At 37.9% G+C, this 26,900-nt stretch overlaps 1 protein-coding gene across 1 annotated transcript in view; it reads left to right on the top strand.

Annotated features, from left to right (window-relative positions):
• shmt2 (serine hydroxymethyltransferase 2 (mitochondrial)) overlaps nt 1-24,403 on the top strand; it is a 31,492-nt gene extending 7,089 nt beyond the window's left edge. The window contains exons 2-12 of the mRNA XM_079883521.1: nt 9,014-9,193; nt 9,937-10,016; nt 10,597-10,797; nt 10,884-10,965; nt 13,506-13,628; nt 17,094-17,233; nt 18,416-18,578; nt 19,312-19,411; nt 21,649-21,804; nt 22,603-22,710; nt 24,256-24,403. Of these exons, the coding sequence (XP_079739647.1) occupies nt 9,014-9,193; nt 9,937-10,016; nt 10,597-10,797; nt 10,884-10,965; nt 13,506-13,628; nt 17,094-17,233; nt 18,416-18,578; nt 19,312-19,411; nt 21,649-21,804; nt 22,603-22,710; nt 24,256-24,383 (1,461 nt within the window). The 3' untranslated portion in view covers nt 24,384-24,403. The remainder of the gene's footprint in view (nt 1-9,013; nt 9,194-9,936; nt 10,017-10,596; nt 10,798-10,883; nt 10,966-13,505; nt 13,629-17,093; nt 17,234-18,415; nt 18,579-19,311; nt 19,412-21,648; nt 21,805-22,602; nt 22,711-24,255) is intronic.
• The last annotated feature ends 2,497 nt before the right edge of the window (nt 24,404-26,900 follow it).

The following is a 26,900-nucleotide window of genomic DNA, read 5'->3' as shown; positions in this document are numbered from 1 at the left end:
ACATACTGCATATTTAAATATGCATGTCAATCAGAGGGGCTGATGGGAACAAATAAACCACCTCAAAACCAACAAAAGATTGATCTTAACTTATTTAACTGTTTAATGATCTTATTTGTTTACAGATTTAATTAATTGTTAACTTATTCACTTAATTACTTATTTTTATATTTACTTATTTATTTGTTTTTTTGTTTATTTAATTATGTGCTTATTTATTAATGTATTCAATTAATTGCTTAATATTTAGGTATTTATTTACTTACTAAATTAATTATGCACTTAGTTATTTACGTATTGAATTATTTATTAATTGATTCATTGTTTTAAATTATTTATTTATTTACTTATTAATGATTTACTTATATTAACACTTAGAACAATCCACGTGCATTCATGATTATAAGCTATATTAAATAAGTGAATAAATAAAATAATAGTTAAATAAGTGATTAAACAAGTAAATAAATAAATATTTAAATAAGTGAATAAATAAATAAGCAAATAAACTTAGTTAAAAAAAAATTTCATTCTCTGAAACTTGAACGACAGGAAGAACAATCACTATCAACTAATTAATTTAATGATGTAAGTTAGTAAATATAAAAACAGGCAAATAATTAAATGAATGAATTGAAGCATCGTGTCCCTCAGAAGGAAGTGTGTGTGTGTGTGTGTGTGTGTGTGTGTGTGTGTGTGTGTGTGTGTGTGTGTTCAGAGGAAATTGAGTCTAAAAATACAACTGCATGTAGTTCTGCATGTTTGCAATAACTAGACATATTTCAATTAAAATCTGTATGTTGAGTCAGAACGGCTGATGGGAAACACAAACATTAAAAGCAGCAGAAGTTTGAACTTTATCTTCAGTACAGATGTGTGATGATGATGATGATGATGATGATGAAGAGTGTTCGACCCGCTGTAATGCTCCAGTCCGTCTCTTAAACCGATCTCTGCCGTCACTGAGATAATAGTTTTTTAATAACCGGTTTGAAGCGCAGCGATTCATCAGATCCTGCTGTGACGAGGCGACGGCCTTTATTTGCTTTATTAGTGTTAATTATGAAGCTTTTGGTTCATCAGTGCTACTCCAGCGTCAGCAATAATGTACCTTAAATAATGATAATGATCCTTAAATAATAAATAAAGTTCAGATGATTCAGAGGTGTTGGGAGGAGCTATGAAGAGAATAGATTGGACGTGTCTAGGGATCCACCGATATGAACATTTTGGCTGATAACGATAACCGATAATTCTTTATTTTTGAAAAAACGAAAACCGATATATTGGCTGATAAATCTAAATCCAAAATTTGTATATCATTTTTTTTTATAGAGCCTGATTACAAAATCAAGTCTCACCAATAAAATTCATGTCCCAAACACAGAATTATAATGTTCTCATAATAATATTATGTAGCCGATATGACAGACGTGCGCTGCACGTTACTCTTCACTGTATTTTCTTTTTTTGAAGTGATTCTAATCATATTTCAAGCAATTAAAACCATCATGTTGAACCGTGCACATCTGAAGTGTCTCAGCTGAAGGAAATAATCCATTATTTTTCAGCTTTAATATATCGGCCAAATTTTCTTATCAGGCTGATAACAATAACATTAAAAATGAACATCACATGGGCAAATACATTTGCCCGCCTCCAGAGCAAGACATTGACCAATAGTTATACATCATAACACCATAGGCTCCGCCCATTGACGTTCAGTCTCTTAACGGCTGACATTTTCCTTCACTGGACATGAGCGTCACGTCAGAAGCAAACAGAAGCCATTATAATGACTGATGCTGATACACTGATACAGTATACAGATGTGTGTTCAGATTATAATGACTGATGCTGATACACTGATTCAGTATACAGATGTGTGTTCAGATTATAATGACTGATGCTGATACACTGATACAGTATACAGATGTGTGTTCAGATTATAATGACTGACACTGATACAGTATACAGATGTGTGTTCAGATTATAATGACTGACACTGATACAGTATACAGATGTGTGTTCAGATTATAATGACTTACACTGATACACTGATACAGTATACAGATGTGTGTTCAGATTATAATGACTTACACTGATACACTGATACAGTATACAGATGTGTGTTCAGATTATAATGACTGACGCTGATACACTGATACAGTATACAGATGTGTGTTCAGATTATAATGACTGACGCTGTCTACACTGATACAGTATACAGATGTGTGTTCAGATTATAATGACTTACACTGATACACTGATACAGTATACAGATGTGTGTTCAGATTATAATGACTGACGCTGTCTACACTGATACAGTATACAGATGTGTGTTCAGATTATAATGACTGACGCTGATACACTGATACAGTATACAGATGTGTGTTCAGATTATAATGACTGACACTGATACAGTATACAGATGTGTGTTCAGATTATAATGACTGACACTGTCTACACTGATACAGTATACAGATGTGTGTTCAGATTATAATGACTGACGCTGATACACTGATACAGTATACAGATGTGTGTTCAGATTATAATGACTGACGCTGATACACTGATACAGTATACAGATGTGTGTTCAGATTATAATGACTGACGCTGTCTACACTGATACAGTATACAGATGTGTGTTCAGATTATAATGACTGACTCTGATACACTGATACAGTATACAGATGTGTGTTCAGATTATAATGACTGACGCTGTCTACACTGATACAGTATACAGATGTGTGTTCAGATTATAATGACTTACACTGATACACTGATACAGTATACAGATGTGTGTTCAGATTATAATGATTGACGCTGTCTACACTGATACAGTATACAGATGTGTGTTCAGATTATAATGACTGACGCTGATACACTGATTCAGTATACAGATGTGTGTTCAGATTATAATGACTGACGCTGATACACTGATACAGTATACAGATGTGTGTTTAGATTATAATGACTGACACTGTCTACACTGATACAGTATACAGATGTGTGTTCAGATTATAATGACTGACACTGTCTACACTGATACAGTATACAGATGTGTGTTCAGATTATAATGACTGACGCTGATACACTGATACAGTATACAGATGTGTGTTCAGATTATAATGACTGACGCTGTCTACACTGATACAGTATACAGATGTGTGTTCAGATTATAATGACTTACACTGATACACTGATACAGTATACAGATGTGTGTTCAGATTATAATGATTGACGCTGATACACTGATACAGTATACAGATGTGTGTTCAGATTATAATGACTGACGCTGTCTACACTGATACAGTATACAGATGTGTGTTCAGATTATAATGACTGACGCTGATACACTGATTCAGTATACAGATGTGTGTTCAGATTATAATGACTGACGCTGATACACTGATACAGTATACAGATGTGTGTTCAGATTATAATGACTGACGCTGATACACTGATTCAGTATACAGATGTGTGTTCAGATTATAATGACTGACGCTGATACACTGATTCAGTATACAGATGTGTGTTCAGATTATAATGACTGACGCTGATACAGTATACAGATGTGTGTTCAGATTATAATGACTGACGCTGATACACTGATTCAGTATACAGATGTGTGTTCAGATTATAATGACTGACGCTGTCTACACTGATACAGTATACAGATGTGTGTTCAGATTATAATGACTTACACTGATACACTGATACAGTATACAGATGTGTGTTCAGATTATAATGATTGACGCTGATACACTGATACAGTATACAGATGTGTGTTCAGATTATAATGACTGACGCTGTCTACACTGATACAGTATACAGATGTGTGTTCAGATTATAATGACTGACGCTGATACACTGATTCAGTATACAGATGTGTGTTCAGATTATAATGACTGACGCTGATACACTGATTCAGTATACAGATGTGTGTTCAGATTATAATGACTGATGCTGATACAGTATACAGATGTGTGTTCAGATTATAATGATTGACGCTGATACACTGATACAGTATACAGATGTGTGTTCAGATTATAATGACTGATGCTGTCTACACTGATACAGTATACAGATGTGTGTTCAGATTATAATGACTGACACTGTCTACACTGATACAGTATACAGATGTGTGTTCAGATTATAATGACTGATGCTGATACACTGATACAGTATACAGATGTGTGTTCAGATTATAATGACTGACACTGATACACTGATACAGTATACAGATGTGTGTTCAGATTATAATGACTGACACTGATACACTGATACAGTATACAGATGTGTGTTCAGATTATAATGACTGACACTGATACAGTATACAGATGTGTGTTCAGATTATAATGACTGACTCTGATACACTGATACAGTATACAGGTGTGTGTTCAGATTATAATGACTGACACTGATACACTGATACAGTATACAGATGTGTGTTCAGATTATAATGACTGACGCTGATACACTGATACAGTATACAGATGTGTGTTCAGATTATAATGACTGACACTGATACACTGATACAGTATACAGATGTGTGTTCAGATTATAATGACTGACACTGATACACTGATACAGTATACAGATGTGTGTTCAGATTATAATGACTGACACTGATACAGTATACAGATGTGTGTTCAGATTATAATGACTGACACTGTCTACACTGATACAGTATACAGGTGTGTGTTCAGATTATAATGACTGACACTGATACACTGATACAGTATACAGATGTGTGTTCAGATTATAATGACTGACACTGATACAGTATACAGATGTGTGTTCAGATTATAATGACTGACTCTGATACACTGATACAGTATACAGGTGTGTGTTCAGATTATAATGACTGACGCTGATACACTGATACAGTATACAGATGTGTGTTCAGATTATAATGACTGACGCTGATACACTGATACAGTATACAGATGTGTGTTCAGATTATAATGACTGACACTGATACACTGATACAGTATACAGATGTGTGTTCAGATTATAATGACTGACACTGATACACTGATACAGTATACAGATGTGTGTTCAGATTATAATGACTGACACTGATACACTGATACAGTATACAGATGTGTGTTCAGATTATAATGACTGACACTGATACACTGATACAGTATACAGATGTGTGTTCAGATTATAATGACTGACACTGATACACTGATACAGTATACAGATGTGTGTTCAGATTATAATGACTGACGCTGATACACTGATACAGTATACAGATGTGTGTTCAGATTATAATGACTGACACTGATACACTGATACAGTATACAGATGTGTGTTCAGATTATAATGACTGACACTGATACACTGATACAGTATACAGATGTGTGTTCAGATTATAATGACTGACACTGATACAGTATACAGATGTGTGTTCAGATTATAATGACTGACACTGTCTACACTGATACAGTATACAGATGTGTGTTCAGATTATAATGACTGATGCTGTCTACACTGATACAGTATACAGATGTGTGTTCAGATTATAATGACTGACACTGATACACTGATACAGTATACAGATGTGTGTTCAGATTATAATGACTGACACTGATACAGTATACAGATGTGTGTTCAGATTATAATGACTGACACTGTCTACACTGATACAGTATACAGATGTGTGTTCAGATTATAATGACTGACACTGTCTACACTGATACAGTATACAGATGTGTGTTCAGATTATAATGACTGATGCTGTCTACACTGATACAGTATACAGATGTGTGTTCAGATTATAATGACTGACACTGTCTACACTGATACAGTATACAGATGTGTGTTCAGATTATAATGACTGACACTGTCTACACTGATACAGTATACAGATGTGTGTTCAGATTATAATGACTGACACTGTCTACACTGATACAGTATACAGATGTGTGTTCAGATTATAATGACTGACACTGTCTACACTGATACAGTATACAGATGTGTGTTCAGATTATAATGACTGACACTGTCTACACTGATACAGTATACAGATGTGTGTTCAGATTATAATGACTGACGCTGATACACTGATACAGTATACAGATGTGTGTTCAGATTATAATGACTGATGCTGATACAGTATACAGATGTGTGTTCAGATTATAATGACTGATGCTGATACACTGATACAGTATACAGATGTGTGTTCAGATTATAATGACTGATGCTGATACACTGATACAGTATACAGATGTGTGTTCAGATTATAATGACTGATGCTGATACACTGATACAGTATACAGATGTGTGTTCAGATTATAATGACTGACACTGTCTACACTGATACAGTATACAGATGTGTGTTCAGATTATAATGACTGACGCTGTCTACACTGATACAGTATACAGATGTGTGTTCAGATTATAATGACTGACGCTGATACACTGATACAGTATACAGATGTGTGTTCAGATTATAATGACTGACGCTGTCTACACTGATACAGTATACAGATGTGTGTTCAGATTATGACTGACGCTGATACACTGATACAGTATACAGATGTGTGTTCAGATTATAATGACTGACGCTGTCTACACTGATACAGTATACAGATGTGTGTTCAGATTATAATGACTGACGCTGATACACTGATACAGTATACAGATGTGTGTTCAGATTATAATGACTGACACTGTCTACACTGATACAGTATACAGATGTGTGTTCAGATTATAATGACTGACGCTGATACACTGATACAGTATACAGATGTGTGTTCAGATTATAATGACTGACACTGTCTACACTGATACAGTATACAGATGTGTGTTCAGATTATAATGACTGACGCTGTCTACACTGATACAGTATACAGATGTGTGTTCAGATTATAATGACTGACGCTGATACACTGATACAGTATACAGATGTGTGTTCAGATTATAATGACTGACGCTGATACACTGATACAGTATACAGATGTGTGTTCAGATTATAATGACTGACACTGTCTACACTGATACAGTATACAGATGTGTGTTCAGATTATAATGACTGACGCTGATACACTGATACAGTATACAGATGTGTGTTCAGATTATAATGACTGACGCTGTCTACACTGATACAGTATACAGATGTGTGTTCAGATTATAATGACTGATGCTGATACAGTATACAGATGTGTGTTCAGATTATAATGACTGACGCTGTCTACACTGATACAGTATACAGATGTGTGTTCAGATTATAATGACTGACGCTGATACACTGATACAGTATACAGATGTGTGTTCAGATTATAATGACTGACACTGTCTACACTGATACAGTATACAGATGTGTGTTCAGATTATAATGACTGACGCTGATACACTGATACAGTATACAGATGTGTGTTCAGATTATAATGACTGACGCTGATACACTGATACAGTATACAGATATAATCGTTTCTCCAGCTTTTGACGGCACGTCATTCCACTTCCAGATTTACGTGGTATTCCCATGTACTTCAAAAAATACTATGGCACTAGCATGGTGTATTTACAAAAACACGGTAATTTGGTGCTTTTTTGGTTCTTGAATGCAGAGACGGAGGATCCGTGAGTTCAGAAAGTAAGAACAGTTGACATTTATCAAGAAACGAGTCAAACGACACCCAGAAACTCTTAATCTGCTGAGAAGCATGTGTGTGTGTGTGTGTGTGAGTGTGCTTGTGAATGATTAGATAAGCAGTTATGCTGAATTTTCACTTGGCTGTAAAGTTTCAGTTGAGAGTTGCTGATTGGAGCAGAATTAAAGCGTCATGCTGATTATTGTATCTCACTAACGGCTCCACACACACACACACACACACACACACACACACACACACACACACACACACACACACACACACACACACACACACACACACACACACACACACACACACACACACACACACACACACACACACACACACACACGCTAGAACTGTAGAATTCATTTAATTCAGCTCTGATTCCGCCTGTATCCCAGTTTCCCATCATTTAGCGTATATTCCAGCCTGTCGCTCTTCATATTTTGTGTTTTTGTCAGTCGTGATTTTTTTCACCTTAAGAAAACTCAAGTTCATAATCAATATTATATTTACATTCTTTCAGGCATCAGTTCTGTGGTTTATAAAGATATATTTATATTATGGGTCCATTATGAATCATACTGATCTTATGTAAAATCATATGTATGTGTATATATCATGTTATAATCATAATTATATATTTATATTTTTATCATTTGCTTTCCCTACATTTATTATATTTTATATAAATTATACATACAGACTTACTAATATATATATATGTGTGTATATATATATATGTATATATATATATATATATATATATATATATATATATATATATATATATATATATATATATATATATATATATATATATATATATATATATATATATATATATATATATATACAATTTATATAAAATATTATAAATGTTGGAAAAAAATGATAAAAATTTTAATATTTTATAATTATTTGTAATATATTATAATGTAAAATATGATTTAAATAAAGCAATAAATAAAACAATAATTATTAAATATATAATTGTATTATTAAATTATTATAATTAATAAAAATCATTATAAATTATATTATTAATGTATGTGTGTGTGTGTATAATTTAATTAAAACACGTATAATATAAATTTGAATATATAATATAATATATATTTGTTAATCCCACATTTGATGTTCAGTGAGTCCAATATTAATCTTCATATGCGTGATGTTTCTCTCTGAGCAGTTCTTCCTCTGCACATGTAATTATTGTTATGTTGTGTGACTAATAAAGGACGTGTGTGTGTAATCCGTTCATAATAACGCTCGTCTCTCGTGAGTTACAGGCTCGCTGCTGTATGTTTGTTTAGTGCAGATTCATTTGTTTGTAGTTCCTGAGGACGAGAGCTGTGTGTGTCTGAGCTGAGTATGATCGTGTGTGTGTGTGTGTGCAGCCGGTGGTCCGATGTGTTCCCGGCGTCAGATCCCAGCACTCAGCGCCGGTGGCGTGGGCCGATGACGAGCGGCAGTGGACGGGTCAGGAGAGTCTGGCTCAGGACGACCCGCAGATGTGGGAGCTTCTGATGAAGGAGAAGGACAGGCAGTGCCGGGGACTCGAGCTCATCGCCTCAGAGGTGTGTGTGTGTGTGTGTGTGTGTGTATGTTTTTCTATCCCGGTGGGGACTTGAACCTGAATGTGCACACACACTCATGGGGTCACGTGTCACTGTGGACCTAAATTGAGGAAACAAGCTTATAAATCATACAGAATGAGTTTTTTTGAAAATGTAAAACTGCAGAAAAAAAGTTTTTTGTGATGAGTAGGGTTTGTGTGTGTGTGTGTGTGTGTGTGTGTGTGTGTGTGTGTGTGTGTGTGTGTGTGTGTGTGTGTGTGTGTGTGTGTGTGTGTGTGTGTGTGTGTGTGTGTGTGTGTGTGTGTGTGTGTGTGTGTGTGTGTGTGTGTGTGTGTGGACATGTTTTTCTACACCGGTGGGGACTTTGGGGACTCGTGTCACCGTGGGGACCTAAATTGAGGTCCCCATGGGTACAAAAGCTTATAAATCATACAGAATTAGTTTTTTTGAAAATGTAAAAATGCAGAATGTTTCCTGTGATGGGTAGGTTTAGGGATAGGGGCAGTGTGTGTGTGTGATGGGTAGGTTTAGGGATAGGGGCAGTGTAAGGGGATAGAATATACAGTTTGTACAGTATAAAAACCATTACGTCTATGGAGAGTCCTCACAAAGATAGTGCACCAGACATGTGTGTGTGTGTGTGTGTGTGTGTGTGTGTCATTCACACCATTGCAGTCTCGTTCAGTCGTGATGCTTCATGTGAGGAACAGGCACAAATCGTGTGTGTGTGTGTGTGTTGACAGAACTTCTGCAGTCGAGCGGCTCTCGAGGCTCAGGGTTCGTGTCTCAACAACAAGTACTCTGAAGGATACCCAGGAAAAAGGTCTGTTTATTTTTGTGGTATTTTTTTAATCTAATTTATGTATCTATTTATTTAATTTTTCTAATTTATCTAAATGTATCTATTTATCTTAATTTTTAAGTTATTTATTTTTTTGTATGTTTTATTACTTTGTGCATTTTATCATTTTTATTTTTTTATCTTTATTTTTATAATTTTTTTTTTACTTTGTTTAATTTATTTTATTTATTTATTTATTTTTATTTGTATTTTATAGTGATGGATTTATTTGTATTTATTTGTACATTCATTTTCATTTTTTTTTATATGAATTTATTTTTCATTAATTTATAGTTTTATTATTTTTATTTATTTAACATTTTTATTTCTAATTTAATTTATTTTTATTTATATATTCATCCATTAATTTTTCATTTGTTTTTATATCAATTTATTTTATATTTGTATCATTTTTATTTACTTGTATTTATATATTTTAGCTGGTTTTGAGACTGATGAGTTGGTCAGGTTGATTGGATCACATTCGTCTGGTGCGGTTTGGGTTAACTTGTGTGTGTGTGTGTGTGTGTGTGTGTGTGTGTGTGTGTGTGTGTGTGTGCAGGTATTACGGCGGCGCGGAGGTGGTGGATCAGATCGAGCTGCTCTGCCAGAAGAGGGCGCTGGAGGCGTTCGATCTCGACCCGTCGCTGTGGGGTGTAAACGTTCAGCCGTACTCCGGCTCTCCTGCGAACTTCGCCGCTTATACAGCCGTCCTGAACCCTCACGACAGGATCATGGGCCTCGACCTGCCCGACGGGGGACAGTGAGTGAACGTCACTCACTCTCTCTCTCTCTCATTCACTACCTCTCTCGCCCACTAGAGTGTAATACATTCTCTGTGTGTCTCAGTCTCACTCACGGATACATGTCTGACGTCAAGCGGATCTCGGCCACTTCCATCTACTTCGAGTCGATGCCCTACAAACTCAACGTAAGTTCCACACTGTGAAGGTTCAGGAGTGAGTGAGTGAGTGAGTGAGTGAGTGAGTGAGTGAGTGAGTGAGTGAGTGAGTGAGTGAGTGAGTGAGTGAGTGAGTGAGTGAGTGAGTGAGTGAGTGAGTGAGTGAGTGAGTGAGTGAGTGAGTGAGTGAGTGAGTGAGTGAGTGAGTGAGTGAGTGAGTGAGTGAGTGAGTGAGTGAGTGAGTGAGTGAGCGAGCGAGCGAGCGAGCGAGCGAGCGAGCGAGCGTCACACTGTGAAGTTTAAGGAGTGAGTGAGTGAGTGAGTGAGTGAGTGAGTGAGTGAGTGAGTGAGTGAGTGAGTGAGTGAGTGAGTGAGTGAGTGAGTGAGTGAGTGAGTACCTCATTGAAATACAGGCGTTAATCCCCTAAATTATCATGTTTGTACAGAACACTCGTTAAGATTGTGTGTGTGCGTGTGCGTGTGTGCGTGTGCGTGTGTGTGTGTGTGTGTGTGTGATGGATGAGTGGTCAGTCCCCTCTATGGTAGAGATAATAAGAAATCGACAGACAACCCTCAAACACACACACACACACTTCAGCGTGATGGAGTGACCGACAGAGAGAGATTATCTGTTGTCCTGATCTCAGAGACTTGAGACGGACAGAAGTTTGAGAGAGTGAGAGTGAAAATATTCTCGGGGTTCACAGAAACACGTCCACTGCCGCCTGCAGGGCTGAGCTGGGCCTGTACCCGCTGAACATCGAGATCCAGAAGAGATGTGTTCAGTTCTGGCATCATCTCCATCAGTCTGATCCAGAGTCAGTGCAATATAAAGCCCTCCTCGCCAATGAAACCTCAGCAGAACCTCATCCTCTGAACACACTCGCTCTCCAACTCGTCCATCAGACTATACTCCCCATCAACCCCAAACCTATCATTAACCAAATCCACAAACATCTAAAAGACACCCATGATGAAGCACTAAAAGCACATTTTGCCCTCCAGAATAAACTCCAATGTTACTCGACCCTCAATAGAACCACTAAATTGGCCAGTTATCTATTTATTAAACATTTTAAAGAAAGACTAATCCTCTCCAAATACAGATTAAGTGACCATGATCTGGAGATAGAGAGAGGAAGACATAGACTAACATGGACAGAGAGAGAGCAGAGGATCTGTAGACACTGTGACCTACAGCACATCGAGGATGAGTGTGTGTGTGTGTGTGTGAGTGTGTGGACAGAGAGAGAGCAGAGGATCTGTAGACACTGTGATCTACAGCACATCGAGGATGAGTGTGTGTGTGTGAGTGTGTGTGAGTGTGTGTGTGTGGACAGAGAGAGAGCAGAGGATCTGTAGACACTGTGATCTACAGCACATCGAGGATGAGGAACACTTTCTGCTCTTCTGCTCTAAATACTCCAGTATAAGAGAAACCTTTCTGCCCAGATTTGAAATCTTGATTCCATCATTCTTTGAACTGAGTGACACTGAGAAAATGTTCTTCTTACTGGGAGAAGATGATAGTACAGCTGCACTCGCGGCTAAATATGTGTTAGCTATTCACAACGCCAGAGTCAGCTAATTCTCTAGAGAGACCCACTGTATTTATTCATTTATTAGGATAGATTGTGTTTATTTATCTATTTATTTATATTTACTATGCTACATATGACATGATCTATACATATATGTTTTATTTGTTTTATTATTTATATATAATATGTTGATGCTTTGGCAACATTGTGTTACACAGTCATGCTAATAAAGCTCATTTTGAATTTGAATTTGAATTTGAGAGAATAAGAGTAAGTGAGAGCGAGAGAGTGAAAAAAGTTTGATCATATTTATAATATAAATACGTCTAATGATGATATTGCTGTAAAATCGGTTAATATTTCAATAATTTAACGACATATTTGCATGTTCATTGTTCTGTCATGTTGGTTAATAGTCACATGACATGTACAGTAAGTAAACTAATAAAATATTTTTATTTGTTTTTTAATTATTTTTTTACACTTATAATTTAAATAATTATTAGCACATTTTTCAAAGCAGCTTTACAGTAAATGCTTATTTCATTGATTCAGGAAGTGTTCTGCTGTCAGTCAGAGATGAGTGTAAACATATGGCAATCATATATGGATCATAAACCTGGATGTCATAAACACGTGTTGAGACTGTGTCTGTTCAGCGGCTTCTGAATGCAGAAAATATACTGTTGTAAACACTTTACTGTCTCTCAGTGTCTCTCTCTCTCTCTCTCTCACAGTGTTTCTCTCTCTCACAGTGTCTCTCTCTCTCTCTCTCTCACAGTGTCTCAGTGTCTCTCTCTCTCTCTCTCTCTCTCTCAGTGTCTCTCTCTCTCTCTCTCTTTTTCACAGTGTCATTCTCTCACAGTGTCTCTCTCTCTCTCTCTCTCTCTCTCTCACAGTGTCTCTCTCTCTCTCTCTCTCTCTCTCTCTCTCTCTCTCACTGTCTCTCTCTCTCTTTCTCTCTTTTTTTTTTTTTTCATAGTGTTACTCTCTCATAGTGTCTCTCTCTCATCTCTCTCTCTCTCTTAGCCTGAATCGGGTCTGATTGATTATGATCAGATGGAACTGACGGCTCGACTCTTCCGACCCAAACTCATCATCGCCGGAACCAGCGCTTACGCTCGCCTCATCGACTACAGCCGCATCAAGAAGGTGTGTGTGTGTGTGTGTATGTGTGTGTGTGTCTCCATCCGTCCGTCAGAATCGGGAGATATGAACTCAGAATCATTTTTGTAGTTTATAAGTTTATATTTTAAGTATTGAAATCATCCATAAGTGTGTTAAGCATTACTGCATGCAATTAAAACTATGCAAACAGTGCAAACACACTTACACAAGATGAAAAACATCTCTTTCCCTTTCAGTTTATTTACACACTCACTCACACACACACACACACACACACACACACTCACACTCACACTCACTCTCACTCTCACGCACACACACACACTCACTCACTCACTCACACTCACTCTCACACACACACACACGCACGCACACACACACACACTCACTCACTCACTCACACTCTCTCTCTCACACACACACATATCAGGACAGGGTGTATCTGTGTATAAAGTTATCAGTGTATAATCAGCTGGAGATTATTTTTACCCCTGAAAGCATGTGTTGATGCTCAGAGAGTTAGTGTCAGTCTTAGTGTCAGTCAGTCTTAGTGTCAGTCAGTCTTAGTGTCAGTCAGTCTTAGTGTCAGTCAGTCTTAGTGTCAGTCAGTCTTAGTGTCAGTCAGTCTTAGTGTCGTGTCAGTCGTAGTGTCAGTCGTAGTGTCAGTCGTAGTGTCAGTCGTAGTGTCAGTCGTAGTGTCAGTCGTAGTGTCAGTCGTAGTGTCAGTCGTAGTGTCAGTCGTAGTGTCAGTCGTAGTGTCAGTCGTAGTGTCAGTCGTAGTGTCAGTCGTAGTGTCAGTCTTAGTGTCGTGTCAGTCGTAGTGTCAGTCGTAGTGTCAGTCGTAGTGTCAGTCTTAGTGTCAGTCGTAGTGTCAGTCGTAGTGTCAGTCGTAGTGTCAGTCGTAGTGTCAGTCGTAGTGTCAGTCGTAGTGTCAGTCGTAGTGTCAGTCGTAGTGTCAGTCGTAGTGTCAGTCGTAGTGTCAGTCGTAGTGTCAGTCGTAGTGTCAGTCGTAGTGTCAGTCGTAGTGTCAGTCGTAGTGTCAGTCGTAGTGTCAGTCGTAGTGTCAGTCGTAGTGTCAGTCGTAGTGTCAGTCGTAGTGTCAGTCGTAGTGTCAGTCTTAGTGTTAGTGTCAGTCTTAGTGTTAGTGTCAGTCGTAGTGTCAGTCGTAGTGTCAGTCGTAGTGTCAGTCGTAGTGTCAGTCGTAGTGTCAGTCGTAGTGTCAGTCGTAGTGTCAGTCGTAGTGTCAGTCGTAGTGTCAGTCGTAGTGTCAGTCGTAGTGTCAGTCTTAGTGTCAGTCGTAGTGTCAGTCGTAGTGTCAGTCGTAGTGTCAGTCGTAGTGTCAGTCGTAGTGTCAGTCGTAGTAGTGTCAGTCTTAGTTTCAGTCTTAGTCTTAGTCTTAGTGTCAGTCTTAGTCGTAGTGTCAGTCGTAGTGTCAGTCGTAGTGTCAGTCTTGATTCAGTCTTGATTCAGTCTTGATTCAGTCTTGATTCAGTCTTAGTGTCAGTCTTAGTGTCAGTCTTAGTGTCAGTCTTATGCCGGGCGTACACCAAAGGATTTTCACAGTCCCAGACTAAAGACCGGCATTTTTTAGGAATCTTACTGGAGTCTCGGCGCGCTCCCGTCGTCTCGATCGTTAAATGTGAGGTGATAATCTGCAGTCGGCGACCCGATTTATGCCCGTCTTTCTCTAGTCTTTCATATCAAACATGTTTGATATTATCGCAAGTCTTAGCGTAGTCATAGTGACGTAAAACAATCAACAACCAATAAATTCGCTACCCTTGCTGTGAGTATTGTCCATTCTCTGTATTCTATAGTAGGTATCTTTTCTTGTATTATGTACCCTCGAATATTCACTGTGAAACACTTGTTCATAATTTCAACACAGCATTTAAAATTATACCCTTTCAAGATATTTAGTTCAAACTATTGTTCTCATCATATAATGATATAGATTCATAACCCCCATATACAGTCATGTGAAAAAGTTAGGTCATCCCATTAAATAGTCAACTCTTTACTAAGAAATGTTCACATAACAATGTCTAATTTGATTTTTTTTTTCATTCCTGGAAAAGAAAGTGATTTATTGTAATTAAACAATATAAATTAACATATTTTTACTCATCAAACTAAAAAATGCATAAAAATGCCTATTTTAATGGAGGATAAAATTAGGACCCCTAATAACTAGTGATGTTGTTGAAATTGCTTCAGTGAGGTAAAATTGTGGAATGGCTGATGTCAAAGTCCTTTGATATCTTTTTAAATCCTTTTCCACACTCATAAGCAGTGTGGGGGAAATATATGGGGGTTATGTACCCTCAAATTTATTATTTGTCCTAATTTATTCCTCCTCAAAAAATGCATTCTTTTAAAATTACATTTCACAGAGTCTTAAAAAGGCCTTCCTTATTTTTAAATAGTTTAGTTAAATCACTGGGTTCTTCAGTATTGTTCAAATTGTTATTACATGTCCATATGTTGAAAAATAGACAGGCTTTCGTGGTGTCCTATTTTTTTCACATGACTGTATGGTTGCCTTTATATAATTTAATAATAATGATAATTTATTGTTAATATTATTATTATTTTAATTATTATTTAATGATGATAATCACATAATTTGGACAGTGACTCCCACCCCCTGCAGAACACCATCACTGCACTGAGCAGCTCCTTTAGCGATAGACTCCTTCACCCCAAATGTGTGAAGGAGAGATCTTATCTTATATACCACCACTGTAGGCCTACCTTCAGAAATATTTTTGATCATGCAACATAATGTGATACATGTTGATATCTAACTTTAGCTGCTTCTCCTCCATTTTTGTTAAATCACTGCTGAGCATGATAGGAGGAATTTGGTGGGAATAAAAAGCTAAAATAATCTAGTTGTAGTCTTGTAAATAGTGTCACTACAAGATTCAATGTTTGTAAAATCTTTAGTCTGAGACTAAAAACTGTGAACCCCAAGTTTTTAGATGTGAGCTGATAATCTTATAAAGTCTTTTCTAAATCTTTTCAAAGTCTTTAGGTGTACAGAAAGCATTAGTGTCAGTCTTAGTTTCAGTCTTAGTCTTAGTCTTAGTGTCAGTCTTAGTCGTAGTGTCAGTCTTAGTGTCAGTCGTAGTGTCAGTCTTAGTGTCAGTCTTAGTGTCAGTCTTAGTGTCAGTCTTAGTGTCAGTCTTAGTGTCAGTCTTAGTGTCAGTCTTAGTGTCAGTCTTAGTGTCAGTCTTAGTGTCAGTCGTAGTGTCAGTCGTAGTGTCAGTCGTAGTGTCAGTCTTAGTCTTAGTGTCAGTCTTAGTGTCAGTCTTAGTGTCAGTCTTAGTGTCAGTCTTAGTCTTAGTCTTAAGGTCCTTGCACACTGAGTCCGAAATTCGTGTCCGAAATTTTCACACGTTAAAAAATAATCTTTTGTCCTCTCTCGCTCTCGCTCTCGCTCTCTCTCTCTCTCTCTCTCTCCCTCACACACACACACACTCACAGCTGTGCAGTGAGCTGAACGCGTACCTGCTGGCAGATATGGCTCACATCAGTGGACTGGTGGCCGGGAGAGCCGTTCCCTCGCCCTTCGAACACGCCGACCTCGTGACCTCGACCACTCACAAGTCACTGCGCGGATCCAGGTGAGATCGAATGAGACGCATGTGACATCACTGACCTTGTGCAGAACGCGACACTCTTATACTGTTTTATGCAAATTAGTGCATTAGAATTCAGGAATAAATAAATAAATGAAGTCTGTTATTCATCAAGGATGCATTAAATTGATCTAAAGCAGGGATGGGCAACTTCAGTCCTGGAGGGCCACTGTCCTGCAGGGTTTAGCTCCAACCCTGATAAAACTCACCTGCCTGTAGCTTTCTAATTATCCTAACAAGCTGATTAGCTTGTTCAGGTGTGTTTGAGTAGGGTTGGAGCTAAACTCTGCAGGACAGTGGCCCTCCAGGACCGAAGTTGCCCATCCCTGATCTAAAGTTACAGGAAAGACATTTATAATATTTAAAAAGATTCTATTTCATATAAATGCTGTTCTTTAGAACTTTCTATTCATCAAAGCATCCTGAAAAATAAAATGTATCACAGTTTCCACAAAAATATAAAACTTTTCAACATTGATAATAATCATAAATGTTTCCTGAGCATCAAATCATCATATTAGAGTGATTTCTGAAGGATCATGTGACACTGAAGACTGGAGTAATGATGCTGAACATTCAGCTTTGATCACAGGAATAAATTACACTTTACTGTATATTCACATAGAAAACAGATGATTTACACTGGAATAATATTTCACTATTTTTACTGTATTTTTTATCAAATAAATGCAGCCTTTGTGAGTAGAAAAGACTTATTTCTAAATTTTAAATAGTGTAACACTTTTATTGTCACATTTAACAGTCTGATCAAATGAGAATGGTCAAAGTTGAGCACATTGCATTGTGGGATACAGTATCTCATGCAGTGTGCGCAAAATGTAGTAGATAATCTGGATGTTGCATGCGTACATAACATACTGTGTATACACTACATACTACAGTATAGTGTTATTCTGATCTTCATCATTAACTGTGTCTCCTCCTCTCATGTGGCTCCTCCCCCTCCCATGTGGCTCCTCCTCTCGTGTGGCTCCTCCCCCTCCCGTGTGGCTCCTCCTCTCATGTGGCTCCTCCTCTCATGTGGCTCCTCCCCTCTTGTGTGGCTTCTCCTCTCGTGTGGCTCCTCCTCTCATGTGGCCCTTCCCCCTCTCGTGTGGCTCCTCCTCTCATGTGGCTCCTCCCCCTCACGTGTGGCTCCTCCCCCAGGGCGGGGCTTATTTTCTACCGTAAGGGCGTGCGCTCGGTGGATAAGAAGGGTAAAGAGGTCATGTACAACCTGGAGGAGAAGGTCAACTTCTCTGTGTTCCCTTCGCTTCAGGGTGGCCCACACAATCATGCCATCGCTGGCGTCGCCGTGGCTCTCAAACAGGTACCATATATTTACTCTATATTCTATATTTCACTTGCACAAGTGCTTAAAGTGCTTGAATTTGACGTTTTGAAATGTAAGTCCTGGAAAACCCTTGAAAACAGCCATATTTATGAAGAGGTGCTCGAAAAGCGCTTTAATATTTGAAAGACAATTTATGTGAAAGTAGTGTTTAATTTTATCGATAAAACAATCTTTTCACACAAAATCATCCCGTCTGATATAGATATAAAGCAATTTCACATGACTATGAGTGTGATATTGTATAATAGATACACGTATATGATACATCGTTCATTCTTCGGGTCAATCATATATTCATGAGAATAAACCAGTTTGAATAAGGAAAGCGATATCTTTGTCATCGTATCCTTTCAGTGGTTAAAGTTACACAGTCATTGCTTGTGCTGCACTTTATTTGTACCGTTTTGTTTTATTAGTTTATTTTTGTTTATCTATTTACATTATTTAGAATTTGAAAGATAATAAACATATTGTCTGATAAGTGAGATCTCTGATTGTAGTCCTTGAAAACCAAAAAAGTAGTGCTTGAAAAGTCCTTGAATTTCACTTAACAGTGTTTTTACGAACCCTGCTTGCAGTGTATTAGCTGTTCATAAGCTGAATTAATATCCTTCCACGTCTGCTATTCCGTCTCATCTTCTTCTGAACAATGGCTGGTGCACTTGGGAACTCATTTATGGGTTTTGATAATTGATGGCTCTCTCTCCAGGCCACGACGCCCATGTTTCGCGAGTACATCGCTCAGGTTCTGAAGAACTCCAAGGCCATGGCCGACGCGCTGCTGAAGAAGGGCTTCACACTCGTCTCCGGTGGGTTTTTACACTGTGAAGTCAAGCTTCTCTTTCAGGGTCGGAAAATCACTTGTTTATCTGACTGTAGGAAGACTCACCGATCAAAAGAACATGTTGAAAAAGCTCCAGCTCTTCTCTACATCAGTGTCAGTGTTTCTGAACTCCTGAAACGCCTCCATTGTAGTCTTGAGTTTCTTCCGGGAACGAACACGTCACAATATTCCTCATTATAATAATTCATATGCAGAATAAAGGGGCGGGGCCTGGGTGAGTTGGTTAGTAGTGTGTTAAACTGGTGGTTATGGTAAGGGGCGGGACATTTCCCAAACACACTCGAAGCGCTCGACCAATCACAACACACTGATCCAGCCGACCAATCAGAGCACAGTGGTGTCAAATTTCACATCTTTTTGCTATACTGTTATATGTGCTCAATAGCGGATGAAGAAGAAGAAAACTAACAGATACAATAGGTGTCTTCGTACCTTCGGTTCTTGGCCACTGTATATTAAAATGAGGTTGTTTTTTATTAGTAATGTGAAATTGATCACTTAAAGTCCCTCTGTAGTCAATCAGTTTATCCCTTAAAACTCATCTTTTATCACCAAAATGACATATTTAAACGTTTTTTCCCTTGAAAAATGCCTTAAAATATCTTGAATGTAACTCGACACCCTTGCCTCATTTAGTATGCGCGGTTCTCTGAATATGCAAATGAGCCCCGCCTCCACTCACTCACTCACTCAGAGATCCACTGGTTGACGATCACACGTTGATCTGATTGGTTACAAGGTAGTTTGTGACGTCAGAAACACCAGCGATTTCAAAGCGTGTTTTTGAGACTGTCTTTGGTTCACTGCAGTTTTAAGGAGGAAATACTCAGCAATGCTGTCGACTTATGAATTTACACATGCTTTGTCTTAAAGCACATTAAAAACACCACATAGACACATAAACTACATTAACTGATTACAGGGGGACTTTGAGTGAACGTGTGAAATCAAGCCTTGAATCAGCTGTAGTTTTTTCCGACACATGCAAAACTAATTGAATGCCTGTAAGATTCTCTACGCAGCTGTTCGCTCTCCATATCACCACACATGTTGTTGTGCTTCCGTTCTGTGTCTAAAGCAGCTGCAGATCATTTTCACCAGGTTTAATATTGAGAGACGACGATCCAACGGCCATTAAACTCATGACGTCAAAACTGACTCAGTTTGCACCAACGGACTAAACATTTCGAGGTTCTCAGAAGCAGACGTCATCATGGTTTGGTGAACTTCAACTACAAGTACAATTTCAAAAGAGAAATCCATGATAGCATTTCTATGACTTTACAAAAGAGGAAAAAAGAAAGAAAGAAAGAAAGAGATATTGATTACGTTGGTCAAAAGAGAGAAATTTAGAGTCAAATTTACACTCACACTGCAGCGTTAACTAGTCTTCTGTCATTTAATGCCAAGATGATATCACACAAAGTATAGTGCTATAAATGGACTTTGCTTTTTTTACAAATGAAAAACCTTGCTAGATTTATGATGTTAATAACTGTGGAAATGCATCATCACAGTCTGTGAAAAGGGTCCGTTAATGTCTCTGCTCTTATTGTTAAAGAATCATCAGTGACGTTATTCTAAAGAAATAGTATAATAATCTAATAACTTCTGAAGCGGCTTTTCATGACGTCATCCTCCTTCATATAGCGACAATTTTACAATTCAATCAGTTCATCAGGGAGAAAATCAAGTCTCCTGTATAACAATTGGAAGTAAAATGGGTATTGAAAAGTTGATTTTTTTTAATGACTTAGTCTTTGCACGTTGGCTTTGTAAACACTAGGTCGGTTCTTACACCTACGTCACGCTTGACCTTTCAGCGTGATTACGTAATGTGTGTCGCATCACAGCTAGTGCAAGACCAGCATTCGTGGATAAAAGTATATAAATGTTTATTTTGTTATAAAATGTCCGCTGGTTTGTCTAGATAAGACTCTTATTCCTCGGCTGGATCGAGTCGAGACTTTGAAGCTGCACTGAAACTCACATCTGGACCTTCGACCCGTTGGACCCCATTGAAGACACTATATGGAGGAACATCCTGGAATGTTTTCCTCAAAAACCTTAATTTCTGTTCCACTGAAGAAAGAAAGACATTAACATCTTGGATGACGTGTGGGAGAGTAAATTATCAGGAAATGTTAATTCTGAAGTGAACTAATGCTTTAAGTGTCTTGTGTTTGTGTTGTGCATGTTCAGGAGGAACCGATAATCATCTGGTTCTGGTGGATCTGAGGCCTCAGGGAATGGACGGAGCGCGTGCAGAACGAGTTCTGGAACTGGTGTCCATCACGGCCAACAAGAACACGTGTCCCGGAGACAAGAGCGCGCTCACGCCCGGTGGCCTTCGACTGGGTGAGAAACACAACACATGCTCAAATAAAGCTCACACTCACTAGCTGTGTTTCCACTCAAATTTATGCATTTAACTTGGAATATATCAAAAGTCATGTGTGAATAAAGCAGCGTTTCCATCCCATGTGTTCAAGAGAACAAAACCATCACTATCAGTAATAAACTGCAAGTTTCTGCAATCTTACTCTTTCTCCCTCCATCATAAACGAGAGTCTCGAGCGTCAGACGAACACAGTAAACGCTGTCATGTTCTCTGGCGTTTGGATGCTGGTGTTCGGGAACACACTCGTGTGAGAGACGCTTCTGGAGGGAGTTAAACCCAATCATTCCGAACACACACTTCCACTCCGGTGTTTCAGAAACACCAAACCAACATTAGAGACGCTGCGACGCCATTGGTCCACTGGTTACTCCAGTTATCCAATCACAGCTGACGCTGAGGACAAGTCCCACATCAAGGGATTTATTTTAAATGTTATGTGCTTCTTGCTGTTTCCATATAGTGTTTTTTTTTATGCGATATACCAAAATTCACATAAAAATAGGTGTATGGAAACAGCATTTGAGTGCATGAGTTTTTTATGCACATTGTTAAGATTTTATGGCGTTTTTTTATGCAAAATCCCCAAATTCAGAATAAAAATAGGTGTATGGAAACATAGATCTTGAGTGCTTGAGTTTTTTAACGCGCATTAAGATTTTATGCGCATCTTGACGTTTTTTTATGCAATATCCCAATATTCACATAAGATATAGTTGTATGGAATTGAGTGCTGTAATTCATTTTTTATATCCCAGGAACCCCTGCGCTCACGTCACGCCAGTTCAAGGAATCAGACTTTCATCAGGTTGTGGATTTCATAGATCAGGGCATCAAGATCGCTCTGGACGTGAAGAGCAAGACCAGTGAGTAAACCAGTAATTCACTGGAAACCACATGAATAAACCATACAGTGTTTGAGTGTTTGCCTGACAGCATTACAGTGTCTACATTAAAAGAAAAAAATACATGCAGGAAAACAGCTTACTGTTCTGTAGTTTTCTCTTACAGTAACCCTTGTGCATCAATCAAAAAAAGTTATAATATCCATGTCAAAAAACTTTTGAAAAAAATCCATGTTAAAAATTTGAAGCTTGAGAGCACAGACTTAAAGGTATAACGGAGGATTTTCCTGAATTTTAGAAAAGAACCGCCCTCTCCACTTTTTGAAAAAATGCACATGCTCAACACTCTACCTGCTCCCGAGAGGGAACGCCTATTAAACGTGTGCACGAGCTAATCATAGCTTACGTTAACTTTTACTAGCAGTGATTTTAAATGGATTTCTCCAAATAGCATGCCAAACTTTACCTGTCAAGTAGAAACTTCGCGACTGAGGCATCAGTGGGAAGCCCAACCTGTGTTTTGAGCGCACGCCATCGTGTGAATCGTGTGCACGAGCACGTACGACGGCCTTACGTAAACATATCACCAGAATGATTGACACTTAGGAGGACCAATAGTCTTGATGATCCACCCGGAAAAAGAAAATCCTCCGCTATACCTTTAAGTTTGGTCCCATTTTAAAGAAGACCCTTGGCAATAATTGTTGAAGTAAAAAAGAATTGTAATAAGTGAAAAAGAGTTATATAGGTTTAAGTTTATGAAAATGATTTATGAACATTATTTTATATAAAATGTATATTTTAAGAAACATGTTGTAACTCTAAAACTGCTTGAAAATCAAAGCCATAAATCAAATTAAGTTATGTTCCCAATTTGAGGTTGATATCTCAAAAAATGAGCTTTCAGTGAGATTGTGTTTGTTCCACGTTTTCCCCATTAGATGCAGCAAAACTCACTGGGACAAACAGTGGTTGGGTTTGTGATTTGCAGTAGAGTTTTTCTCTCTCAAATATTACAAGCACACACACATACATGTTTATTACACACATACAAACCACGCTCTGACATCCACACCAACACACCCACACAATTATCGCTGCATAATTTCTCCAATTGGCTCTATAATATGCCGAAGCAGAAAACGGGGATAAAGTGAGTATTTGCTTAATAGGCCAAACCTGAACATATGACACAATCTGGTAAAAAAATAGTACAAATTACAATTTTGAAGCCTTGCCAACAGAATGAAAGCCTGTTATCAAAGATTGCATCGTTTTATTGTTAAATGGCCCTGAATAAAAATTGCAGTTTTAATGGGTTTCAAAGGGGACATTTTTGTCCAAAAGGTCCTGAGAGGAACTATTTTGTGTTACTAGTGCAAAATAGATTTTTTAAAGGAAATTAAGGTGAAATAGTATAATTCCAATAAAAATACACACCTGTGCCAAATTTGATGCAGTTAGCATTAACACAGGCAAAATGATAAAAAATTAAAATAAAAAAACCTTGAAAAAGACTAAAATGTCGATAAGGAAAGGTTAAAACTTTTTTTTTTTTTTCTTCAGAAAAACTGGCCGATTTCAAGAGTTTCCTGCTGGAAGATGCAGAGACGGCGTCTCGTATCGCTGATCTGCGTTCACGCGTCGAGGCTTTCGCCCGTCCGTTCCCAATGCCTGGATTCCACGACCATTAAACCGGGAGATCTGGGTAAAACGGAGCGGATCGAATCCCGTTAACACACGCTTACGAAGAGGCCTATTTTTCTTTATTTAGCTTTATGATCAATCAGTACTTTATTAATCATTCACTGGAACTAAAAGTCTTAAAGTGACCAGTAGTGCATGTATGAAATCTCCCAATCCCATCAAACTAACTCGAACATGGAAGAGTGAAAAACTCTGGACAGTATTTGACAATAGACAGTGATTTGTTCCTTCGGGATGATGTTTGAAATCGTTATCTTCCATATCGAGTGAGGAACAAACAATTCTATAACAGACTAATGATGCAAAATGTTTACAGACTGTGATTCTCATTTTCTGTTCTTCTTAAAAGCTTTTTTTACTCAAGTCTTAGTAGTTCTTTAGCCTTTGATAATGGAAGCTGTTTTTGTAAATGTACAGTAGTGTATGTAAAGACTGTGAACGTCTGGAGTTTGTGTGTCGTTGTCGGATCTCATCCGAGCGTTTACGCCGCAGTTGTGAACAGATGATATTGATAAATACTTTCACGTTGCACACGTCTACAATCTTCCACATTCATTCTCCAGGATTCTGCCTGACAAACATTTTTATCACAACAGGATTCTTTGTAAATGGACAGATCTTTACAAATGATTTTCTAAAACGTCTAATCCCAATAAAATCAAGCCGTAGAAAAATGCAACCCTTTTTGCTGATCCTTTTTGTGTGTGTGTGTGTGTGTGTGTGTGTGTGTGTGTGTGCGCTGTGGGTGGAGATTATTATTGATCGACTCTGTTCTGATCACAGCAGTAGTTCTGGCCTGTCATCTTCAGTGGAATAATGTGTTTTGAGTCAGAGGATTATTCAGAAACATGCATTTAAAAATACATCTCGGAGTAAATATGACAGACTGAAAGAGCTTCTGCTTAATCAATGGATTAAAGTGAGCATTAAAACTCAGAATCTGTGGAGAGTTTGTTCACGTCAACTCAAACCCTAAAATCACAGGAAAGAAAGTAATTATATTTTGAATGTAGCCTATTGTGACGTTCACTTCCAGATTTCAACACATAAACTCTTTAAATTAATTTAGTGTGGGATTTACTTTGAAACTGTTTTCATGCAGAAATTGCAAGTACATTTCACAAAAATATTAATGGTAACACTTTACAATAAGGTTTCATTTGTTAACATGAACTAACAATGAACAATTCTTCTACAGTATTTATTCATTTTAGTTCATTTCTATATTTACTAATACACTTTTTAATTCATAAGTTATATCTGTTAACATTAGTTAATGCACTGTGTAAAAACAATGAACAATTGTATTTTTATGAACTAGCATTGATAAATAACATTAATAAAGGATTTTTTTACCAAATATGGCATAATTGGTATCGTTCTCTGTATGACTGAAGGAATCTTATCAACCCTAGTTTCATTTAAAAAAAAAAATGAAAATAATCAAAAGCTATTGGTATTTTTGGAATTTAGTTTTTAATTTTTGACCACATGGTGGCGGTGTCTTGAAACTTTGAGTAACTTCAGGGCATAGTGCTGATGGCACATAATTTGTTCGTTAAATAAAATATTTTACAACTATTGTTGACGCCTAAAATTCGACTCTGTATGCTGCAATGTTTGTACCAAACGTTCTATAAGCAAAAAACTTTTTTTTTTTCCATTTCTCCTGACCAGTTGGTGGCGCTGTGCCGAAACACTGCAAGTATCCTCAGGTCATGATTGTGATGACATGTACCAAGTTTCATCTCAATACGCCAAATCGTTGCGGAGATATAGCCTTACGTCCATTTTTACGTTCCCTTCGTAAAATTCATTCGTGCATTATTCAAAAATGGTTAAGTTTCTCAAAAAGCCGACATGGCCTAAAAATGAGAGCTAATTTTGCTGAAAATCAGACAAAACTGTCTAGGATGAATTCGGAAAAATTCAAGATGGCGGAAAAATGTTCAGAGGCCGCAATCGAATCTTGAGTCATGGAATCAGAAGCAAAAGGAATGTTTCTATCCCTTATGGTTCAAAAATGATTAGCATAAACAATAGTGCAACTTTGAACAGTTGGTGGCGCTAGAGGGATCGCGTTAGAGACTCCAAAATTGCGGGGGTTCATGTTCAGTCTTTCCTCTGTCTGTGTGCCAAACTTTATCGTTTTCCCACAAGCATTTCTACAGGCTGCCATGTTTTCTCTCAATCCGTGAACAAACGCACCATGAGTGAATCCCGCTGTCATTGGTCCGTGTCGGAGTGTGTGTTTGCGCTGGGATCTCGGAGATGAGCTGAGATGATCGGGAATCCTCTCTCCCTCCTCCTTCTCCTCCTTCAGGCACAGACAGGCACTAATTTGACAATAAATCAGCGAGGGACGGATAGACGACAGCGGTTGCAATTAATTGCGCTCGTTTATTTGGAGTGGCACGTCTGCGTTTGAACGCGTGTCATAATTAAAGCCCTGCAGGACCGTGATGTGGCGTTACGGAGTCGATGGCTTAAGTGGCGTTTTAGAG

The sequence above is a fragment of the Squalius cephalus genome, assembly GCF_949319135.1.
Source record: "Squalius cephalus genome assembly, chromosome: 10".
Lineage (NCBI taxonomy): Eukaryota > Metazoa > Chordata > Actinopteri > Cypriniformes > Leuciscidae > Squalius > Squalius cephalus.
Note: the sequence above shows the minus strand (reverse complement) of the source record. Positions and strands in the feature narration are given on the sequence as shown.